This window comes from Cydia strobilella, chromosome 9, assembly GCF_947568885.1.
Source record: "Cydia strobilella chromosome 9, ilCydStro3.1, whole genome shotgun sequence".
NCBI lineage: Eukaryota > Metazoa > Arthropoda > Insecta > Lepidoptera > Tortricidae > Cydia > Cydia strobilella.
In genome coordinates, this window is record NC_086049.1 from 15,137,382 (window position 1) to 15,148,090 (window position 10,709).

Consider the following 10,709-nt stretch of genomic DNA (forward strand, 5'->3'; position numbering starts at 1 on the left):
AAAAATGTAAATTAATAAAAATATCAAAAAATGTATAAAAATTAATAAATAATATAAATATTTCCGAGGTACGGTTTTTCCTAAGACTTTACTTATCTTATACGGAGTTACTTATATCTTTGGTAACACTAACAGCAATAATAGTACATTGTGCAACGAGGGGGGTAAAGTGAAATATTGCAAACGAGAGTCTATAGAGTCACGACAGCTACTGGCTGGAGTGAATTAACGACTCGAGTTTGCAATATTCATACCCCCGAGTTACACACAATTTTAAGCGAAATAATTCAAGCGAGGTTTAGACTAGCAAGAACTTGCATGCAATTTACGTTACATTGCTGACTACTAAGGTGAACCATTCAAATAAATGTTTATCAGATACCGCAATGTAATGAAAATTGTATGCAAGTTCTTGCTAGTCTAAACCTCGCTTTAAATCGGCATTCAGCCACGATTGAAAATTGTGTAAAAATATTTTAAACGGCTATTAACATAAATAAAAAATATAAATTATAAACGTCAGTATTTTAAACTCATTTATATTTTACTTATAATATAACCTACTTGGTTCGTATGAGTTAGTAACATAAAGTTGGTCAAGCAAATCTTGTCAGTAGAAAAACGCGGCTAATTTAAAAAATGTAGGCGCGAATGGTTATCGTCCCATAGAAAATTTGAATTTCGCGCCTTTTTCTACTGACAAGATTTGCTTGACCTACTTATCTAAAAAAACTATAACTCCCGTGGGAGTAAAATGGAGTTTAGCTCCCGCTGCACTTGTGCGAAATAGCAAGCTTACTGCGCAAGTGTGACGAATAAAGTATTTTATAAAATTTTACCTACGAGTAGGTCACTTATTTATCAGGGATGCCGCTCATAGAAGTTTATTCTCACCGGTTTTTCAGATTTTTTTATCTTCTGGCAGTTTAGCACCCTTCCTACAGCTCATGAAGAAATAGATACAGCCAAATGTGCCTATCTCTTATCCTATCTTCTATCCAGCCTATCTCGAAATACAAAATAGCGTTATCTGCCTATTTATCGCTGTTGCGTACCTATTCGGGCGGTAGAGAGGCAGCTTTAACGAAATTACAATTTTCTATGTTCGCAGTATGCAGAACACAATTTTTAGTTTTTAGTTTTCCTAAATTTGTTTGTCATTTTTAAAAACAAAACAAAGTTGAGATCTTATTTTTTATTTACAGATTAACTTATTAGGTTTAAATAGGTAGGTATTTAAAAAAATATTAGCAAGTAATACTTGTCATATTAATAAACAATTAAAGCTATATTAAGTAGGTATTCAGTCGACCATCTCGAAGAAAACATGTGCCTTCCTAACGTCCGCCCCCTCCATGGTAATTGTCTGTAAAATAAAAAGATAAAATTATGGTCCCTTGAGTTCCACAGACGTGATATTGCGTAAGAAAGATAATCAAAACCGAATTCTAAATTTAAAACCAAGTCATTTTTTGGCTGACAAGTTTTGATTCCTGGAACTCTATGGATCCAAAACACTGGACATAACCTATGACTTTTTTTTGCATCTTTTCCTAACTACTTAGGATTGAATCATTACAACCACCTGTTATGCGCCAAATATATTTGAACTCACGACCTTCCATGTTTTGTGTTAAATTAATTCGGCATACCAAGTAGAAAATACTATTGTTAATGAATCTATTATTGTGGAGCAATGTGTAATAATTTTGCATTTTTATATTTTATTTCTTTATTTTGGAGGATATCTTTGTATGAATAATATTAAATGAATAAAAAAGTTTTTTTTCTTCATAAAAAATTAGATGCAAGGATCTAACTGAAATTACTGACGATTTTCCAGACAAAAACTGGTGTCAAAAGCTCATGTGAGTAGGTAAATAATATTGAGATAATAACAAAATAACATAAATAAAATAACTATAGGTACCATTATAGCTGAACGTTCGTAGAATTCCCTCCTGAAGTTTGCAATTGCTCCGTTCGGCTTTCTGATTCTTTGTTTCAGCACGTTATCTCCTTCTAAAGTGAATGTGATATATGCCTGCAAATTATAAATTAAAGATTTAAAACAAAATCATGGTTTTGTTGTAGTTTCGGAGAATTAACATGGTATTTGGAAGTATAACTCTAGCAATTCCGCGATGGTGCCAAAGTAGCCTTTGTTTTTAGGGTTCCGTACCCAAAGGGTAAAAACGGGACCCTATTACTAAGACTCCGCTGTCCGTCTGTCCGTCTGTCTGCCTGTCACCAGGCTGTATCTCATGAACCGTGATAGCTAGACAGTTGAAATTTTCACAGATGATGTATTTCTGTTGCCGCTATAACAACACATACTAAAAAGTACGCAACCCTCGGTGCGCGAGTCCGACTCGCACTTGGCCGGTTTTTATTATAATACCTATACTCTTAGGTACCAGAAACTAAAATCAATGACAGATCGATGAGCTCGTTGGCCAGTGTACTTATATTGAATGATTTTGTTTTACAATCACATTTGGATTACACAGATTGGCTCTTGTAGCCGTAGGACCCCTAGGGCTCGGCTGGAAAGAGCTGAAAGTAGCCGCTCTAGATCGCAAGAAATGGAAAATGCTTCTGCGAGTCCTACATTCCTAATGAGGGATATAATAGGAATGCATTATCATCATCGTCAGTGGTAGGTCAATCAAACTGTTACCTTAGTATCTAGGATATGCAAAACAGTTTATACTGACAAGAGTGACAAGAAATGAAATTTAAACCTACTTTGCTTTGCTTATTTTATATCTAAAGTTCATTATATATATACAATGTAAAATTGTACATTTTGTTATCGTGCATTTCGCACGTTATAGGTACATACGGAACCTTATATCATACAAAATTATTCAAATTAAAATTATATCTTCATGATATTTTCTAAGCAATATTTCATAAGTTTTGTATACGTTCTATTTCTTACCCCTTTACTACCGTCAACTCCCATGAGCTCCTGTTCCACGCCCAGCGTGAATAGATGTTTCATGTCAAAATTATCCGCCATGACCTCACACTGTAAGGTCTGCGCGTCCAACATCGTGTAGCACCACGTCGGCGCGCTCGAGCAGAGAATCTTCTTATACTGTTCAGGAGCATCTAAAAAATGGTAATAGTTATTTTGTGCAACAAGAGAGCAAAGTTTGTTGTCAGATTGGCACGAATAATATCACGTTTAACTCGTTTCAACTGTAACTGTGTGTGTGTTTTTACATTAAAGATTGTTTCGGGGTTAAAGGATAAGCTCAGGTAGTATAATAAACAAAGGATTAGCGTGAACAATCAATTACTCACGCACTAAGTTAGTAACTTTCTAGCCTGGCCTAGAAAGAGATAGCTATATAGAGTAAGAAAACCAATTTTTTTAATAGTTGTTTGCTTCAGAGCGAATCTCACAACGCATAATTTATATTTATCAGTAACTATTTAGTTGCAGTGCATTGCACATGTATCACAGTTGCCAAATCTTCCTAAACCGAGAAAAGTTAAAATATGGTATTCCAATAATCAATTATTCGTGGCAATTCATTCGGCGAAAAAATTATTCGCGAATAAATTATTCGAGGAATAAATTATTCGACGAATAAATTATTCAAATAAGAATAATCATCCGACAATTTTTTTCGTCATTCGCAAATAATTTTGTTATTCTTATTCGTCATATGGTATTCCAATAATCAATTATTCGTGGCAATTCATTCGGCGAAAAAATTATTCGCGAATAAATTATTCGAGGAATAAATTATTCGACGAATAAATTATTCAAATAAGAATAATCATCCGACAATTTTATTCGTCATTCGCAAATAATTTTGTTATTCTTATTCGTCATTCGAATAAATTTTGCCCATCTCTGTTTGTTGTTGCTTCGAGTGCTAATCATGAGCAAGAGCTATAAATAGAATCACGACTGTTGCGAGTGAGAACATATATACATATATGCTTATCAGAGAGCCTACCGCGGAATACTCTTGCATATTAGAGCGATAAAAAGGCAGATAAATTTCAATTTCAATCATTTATTTCAGACAATGAGCCCATATTATTTGTTAGTAATACAATAACATTAATATGCAAATATAATGCATTAGTAAGGATAAATAAAAAAAGAAAAAAATATATAAAACTTAATATTTAACATAAAGAAGCCCTTCTGCGAGGCCCCCCTAAGTGCGAGGCCGGGCCGTGGGCGAAGGCCCCATTCGCCCACGCCTAGCTACGCCACTGATCTTACCCACAAGCTGCACAATGTTATCTTGACTTCTTTTGTACACCGTGCAAACCTGTGGGTAAGCATATTACAACGCACAGCCATGGAGCGTCTCTCCCTTTCCACGTCCATGCCATCCGAGAGGTCCGCAGTCACCCAATGGCCCAAGTATTTGAACGCTCACACTTATTTGAGTTCACTGCCGTACAAGTAAACGAGGGGTACTGTCCCAACAGCACCACCACGCGGCTTAAAAACAAGCAGCTTGCTCTTGGATAACCAACAACAGCAAACACAACACACAACAACATCATAAGTTGTACTTGAGCCCATGTGCAACTGTGTAGCTCTCACATATCCCAAGCTGCTTTCTAAGTGCACTAATCGATGGACTCAGCAACACAATGTCATCAGACATCTGAAGTTATTTATCCAACTAAGGAACAAATCAAAGTTGGATAGATGGCAGCACCATCTCTCTCGCTATACCGTAATCCAGTAAAGGATTCGTATAGGAGGTGGAAGCACGTACTGCTCGCCCTTAGAGTTGGTCAAATTGAATTTTATTCCCTATTTTTAAACCGTATTATTTTTAGGGTTCCGTACCAAAAAAGTACAAAAGGAAAGGAAGGGTTATGGTGAAACTCTGTCCGTCTGTCTGTCTGTCACATTGCTAAATGCTATAGATTTGAAAAATGGAATAGTTATGAACAATTATTTTTTTATAGTAAAAAAAATACTTATGAAGGAATCTGTAAAAATTACACATTATAATAAATTATCCCTGGAAATCCACCAAACATACAGGTCGCGCAAATTAGTTAGCCAATTTGCCGATAGATGGCGCTGTACACAATTACGCTGTATACCGGTCGTCTCGTGCTTATAGTTAAAAGTACATGACAAAATTTAAAGCTTGTACGGAACCCTCGGTGCAGTCGAGTTAAACGAACTCGCACTTGACCGGGTTTTTTAACTGATGATTCTGAGGTGTCAAAAAATACAAGATGCAATAAAAAAAATGCGGAAAACTCAGATACACTTTCGTGACTTCGAACTCCAAGTTTGAAATTTATAGAAATACCTAGACTTAATAATAAATGAATAATAATTGATAAATATTTTGAATTTTGATACTGTTACACAAAAATACAAACTTCCAGAAAATTACGAAACTTATATTATTAAAATTCACAAGTGACAAAAAACAGTTACCTACATATATAGAAAACACTTCGCTCGCATATTATTTACAAATAGTATCTTGCATTTAAATCTACACTCACTTGATTCTTTAAAAAAATCGTCTAAATTTGAAGCACCAGTTCTTCTGAATTTTTTTCCAGAAAACGACATATTCGTTCAACATTTACTATAAATATATTGTCATTTAATATAATGATGACTACTCGATAGCCCAAAACGACACCGAATGGGATGATAACCACTATTATGTTACCTTTACCTATTTGTTTCACTATTCATGCCATGTTGTGATAAATTTGTAACGAAAATGCGGAGTCATGATTCGCAAGCAAATATGACGTCAAAGGTAGATACACGATGTAGGTACCCATACAACGAGGCCTTGTTTACTTTTGTGTTTTCAATTGTTATTTTAGCAAACTTCATTTGGCTTGTACTTCCAAACTAAAGAAGTACATTTTTAGGGTTCCGTACCTCAAAAGGAAAAAACGGAACCCTTATAGGATCACTCGTGCGTCTGTCTGTCTGTCCGTCTGTCGCAGCCTATTTTCTCCGAAACTACTGGACCAATGAGGGCTATCGTTTTTTTGCTCACCAGTTGGCGCCTCTGTTGATGGTGGTCCAAAAGACTATAGAAAAGCTGTCAGTCATTGAAGTGACAAGTGACATTTGACATTTCGAACTATGGAAAAGACCACCATCTACACTAGCGCCCCTAGCGGCGAATTCATACGCGTTAGCCCTCATTAAGTTGAAATTTGGCAGACATATGTAAGTCTGTGACTCAAAGACGGACGTGTAACGTAAACAAATGAATTTTAAACACGGGGGCCACTTTTGGGGGGTAAATGAGAGAATTAAAAAAAAAATTTTTCAAACTATATCGTGTTACATATCAAATGAAAGAGCTCATTGTGAGAATCTTAAATATATTTTTTTTATAATTTTAAGATAAATAGTTTAGAAGTTATTTAAGAAAATAGGCAAAAAATGACCCTTTATCTCCGAAACTACTGGGTGAAAAATTTTGAAAAAAATACACAAAATAGATCTTTACCTATAGATTACAGGAAAACCTATTAAAAATGTGCAGTCAAGCGTGAGTCGGACTTAATTACTTATTTTTGATCCGACCCCTACGGGTTTTTAAATAGGTACATTTCACATAAAAAATACGTTGTTTAAATTGTGTAATGTACGGAACCCTTGGAACGCGAGCCCGACTCGCACTTTTTTTTTGGCCAGTTTTTTTTTTATAAAAATTAAGTACCAATTGTGCAATAAAAAATGCCAAAACTCAAAGTGGGGTTGCCAGAGAGCATGACGTCATTTTATACTTCGTAATTTAAATAAGGATCTCTAAAAACTGAATATTAAAATGGACATTCGACTTTATCAATTGTAATCGCAGATAGTATCTCGGTAGATCAATGCAGTCTGCACTGCAGTCTGCATGCCAGATACCGGGTTATTGTCACTGCTTATCACGGTGCTGAATTCGGTCGATAGGTGATACAGTCTGGTAAACAACATTACCAGATTATTGTAAGTGCTTTATAGGTATATTAATAGGTAACTAAAGTATTTGACAGTAACAATAACAAATAGTTTATTATATAAGAAACCGGCCAAGTGCGAGTCGGACTCGCGCACCGAGGGTTCCGTACTTTTTAGTATTTATTGTTATAGCGGCAACAGAAATACATCATATGTGAAAATTACAACTGTCGAGCTATCACAGTTCATGAGATACAGCCTGGTGACAGACAGACAGGCGGACAGCGGAGTCTTAGTAATGGGGTCCCGTTTTTACCCTTTGGGTACGGAACCCTAAAAAGGACAAATGTAATGGTGATCCCGCACTGGCTGTTATATAACATTGTGTGATTTGTGTGACAGGGACAACTTTATAATGACTCCTCTACACGATGGGCCATCGTACTGGCCCACTAAGATGGGCCAGCGTGTAGAGAGGGTAGTGGTGTCGGATGGCTTATGGCGACGGGATGACCACGGTGTCAGTTTTTCGTCCGCACATCAAAGGTAGTGGGCCAGCGATGGTGCCCACGCATCTACACGTGGCCCATAGTGCGTGCTCTCAACCATTGCGTGGCCATCTAGCCGGTCCAGCGCTGTGCTATCGTGTAGAGGAACCATAACCATCGCATGACCATCTCGCTGGGCAATCAAAGTGGCCCACTACGATGGGCAAGCGTGTACAGAGGGTAGAGTGGAGCCATCAGCCAGTGTGGGACTACCATTAGACACGCAACGACTCTAGAAAAAACTATTATTTAAAAAAAAATGTACTAATCCGGTGGATCTTTATCGTTTTATTAATATCATTATATTGTATATTTACTACATCTTTATAACATTTTATGTTCGACAACCACTTGAATTACAATACGTTATGAGCAGATATACGTATACCTATACCTGGGTCTCTATTGTTTGACATAATTATTGAAAGTCATAATTTATTTTTTATTTTTATTTTTATTTATTTAGGCAACAAACAGTCATATACAAAAATGATGTAATAATAAGCAATGTGTTAATAGACCTTGAGTGCCCTAATAATGTAATGAATGTCATATTATCATTAGTCATAATTTGGTTTTTCTCAGAAACGCGTAAGTTTTCAAGATTGCCATAAAACAAACCTTTTTTTTTATATATAGAGGGGGAATGCGTAACGCATACCACCCAGGCGCAGGGACGGGCCTGGGATGGTTATGTGGGACTCCCATACAGGCTAATGGGACCCATGGTTTACCCACTAAACCCCCTCTGTTGCCGTCTCACTGCTATACGGCGAGGTCCCAGGAACGCCGAAGTACTCTCCCGCAACCTCGCCAGCGGCCGTCCGGACTCGGACCCGACTCTTGGGGAAATTACCCCTTCACCTCAGTGGGCGCCTTGATTGCGCCCGCCCACGCAGGGGCCATAAAACAAACCTAACCTAACCTAACCATTGAAGTATAATGTACTACGTAGTAATAATAGCTCAATAGCTCAATGAACCTAACCTATCTATAGGATAACCCGAGGAAAATCGTGAAAAATTTACGGTTTCAGAATTATGACTAATGATAATATGACAATCATTATGACTTTCAATAATTATGTCAAACAAAGGGACCCCATCTATACCTACATATGTACCTATCGAATTATAAATACTCAGTCAGTCTAAACCCTTTTTAAACCCTTTTTAATCAGACGATTGGTTTGAGATAAAAATACCTTCGAATGACGACACAACAACAAACAACAAACAAGATTATCGCGCAATTTCGTTATAAATACTGGTAAGTATTTACGAAACGTAATTTGATCCAATACGAGAATGCAATAAAATTAAGTTAAATACCTAAAGGTATTCGTGTCAATCCCATACAATAAGTAGGTACAGTCAACTGATAAGGTGCTTATAAAATTTTTGTAAGAAGCAGAACCGCGCAACGTCACACGGAGACAAAATTAACTTTGTTCGGTGCAATGTTAAGATATTATCATATTTTAAAGCAATAATGGCTCATTAAAATACACACAGTTAAGCATGTTTTGCTTTTTATGTATTTGCTCAGATAATAGTTATTTTTATTTACCAAAATATGTTTTTAACTAGTCTTAAAATATAAAGTGAACTTGTATAGGTACTTAAAAATAGCACAGGCACTAGATATTTCAAGTTTATAAAGCGAAAATCGAGCATTTAAATTGCCCTGAGTGGGAGATCGTAAATTAAGCAGTAGGTGGCACATATACACCTTTAAGTGCGGATTTTATTTTAATTTACGTCTTTAATAAACTATTCTGGTCGCATTCGACTGCAGGTCGCACGAATATGCAAATATCTTGCGAAACCCGCGGCAATATTATATCGTATCTACATACGAGTATGATATTGTTTATGTCCACATAGCTACCTAAATGTAACTTGTCTAAAACACTAGTGTGTTGCAATGAAAGTAGTAGTCCAGTTCAGTAACTACTTGTTTCCTTTAGAACACAGGACATTCACGCACGCTTGAGACATATATACGTCATATAACTACTTCCATTTCTCATGCTCTGAAAGTGGGTCATTGTTGTTCTAAAAAGTGTGCACAAAATGATACTTTTCAGCACTAGAGCATTTTACTTTCCCAGTACATTTTTTCTTTTATATTACGATAATCAATTAAAATTTGATGTTAAATGGATTAGTTTTCCAATTTCCATTCTGATATTTAACTCCGCATTCTATAAATTACGATACTTTTACTTAAATTGTTATTTGAAAGTACCGTCAAGAAATACTAACAAAGTTTATACTTTGTCATGTTTTTTAAATACACTCGTATTGGAAATTAAAAGTAGTGTTTAAGTGGGGTGAAACTTGAAAGGCACCATTTCAGTCTCAAACTATTGGCGCTGTCACTGCGTTCGAACGCCAAACTACCTCGACAGAAATTAGTGCCTTTCGTTCCTTGGTTAACAATCTACTGGGAACGCCGAAATATTCCGATATATGTTTTTCCGATTTTTATAACCACGATTTTCATAATCCCGATTTTTTATACATCCTAAATATGAAAATTACGATTTTTAAAAACACGATGAAAGAAAATCACGAATGTGCTATTTCCGAAAACTTAAAATCCGATTGTCATTTGCCCGAAACCTTAAAGTTCCGATTATACACTTTTCCGAAATATTTTTTCCGAATTCTTAAATTCCGAAAAATCATTGTCCGATCGGAAATAAAATGTGGTATTTTCTATAAAAAGGGACCTTATTGTCGATGGCGCTTCAGAAATTCTGTCTTTTGTAAGGTCGTAAAAATGAAATTCGTGATATTTAAATAGAGACTCACGTTTTAGTAATAAGGTATTCAGAAATTCGGTCGGTTTTGTAAGGTCGGAAAAATGAAAGAAGTAAACGAACTCTTGCCAGAAGTGGGTTAGGTTAGGTTAGAACTGCGATCCCCAAGTAAACGAACTGTTGCCAGAAGTGGGTTAGGCTAGGTTAGAACTGCGCGACCCCCAAGTAAACGAACTGTTGGCAGAAGTGGGTTAGGTTAGGTTAGAACTGCGACCCCCAAGAAAACGAACTGTTGCCAGAAGTGTATGTATTTATAGTTCGGAAATTACAAAATTGGGATAGGTATTTAAAATAGGAATTAATTATCTACGTCAAATCGGGATTAAAAATTTCGGAATAAATTCGGATTTCGTGATTTCAAAAATCGTATATGTTAAATTTGGCGTTTGTCACTGTCGGAATT

General features: G+C 36.1%; 1 protein-coding gene across 1 annotated transcript; it reads right to left on the reverse strand.

Moving 5' to 3' along the window:
• Nucleotides 1–1,233: 1,233 nt before the first annotated feature.
• LOC134743922 (uncharacterized) lies at nt 1,234–5,653 on the reverse strand. Its single transcript, XM_063677554.1, has 4 exons — nt 5,515–5,653; nt 2,945–3,117; nt 1,931–2,044; nt 1,234–1,366 (listed from the first exon to the last, which is right to left on the reverse strand). The coding sequence occupies exons 1-4, from the start codon at nt 5,582–5,584 to the stop codon at nt 1,304–1,306; spliced, it is 420 nt and encodes a 139-aa protein (XP_063533624.1). The 5' UTR covers nt 5,585–5,653; the 3' UTR covers nt 1,234–1,303.
• Between the last annotated feature and the right edge of the window lie 5,056 nt (nt 5,654–10,709).

Bases quoted from the DNA above. Each gene is read 5' to 3' on its own strand.
- LOC134743922 (XM_063677554.1), bottom strand. From the start codon at position 5,584: ATGTCGTTTTCTGGAAAAAAATTCAGAAGAACTGGTGCTTCAAATTTA. The intron at 2,045-2,944 runs GTAAGAAATAGA...TATAATTTGCAG, and splicing joins GAGTTGACGGTAGTAAAGGG to GCATATATCACATTCACTTT. The intron at 1,367-1,930 runs GTACCTATAGTT...TTTATTTTACAG, and splicing joins ACGAACGTTCAGCTATAATG to ACAATTACCATGGAGGGGGC.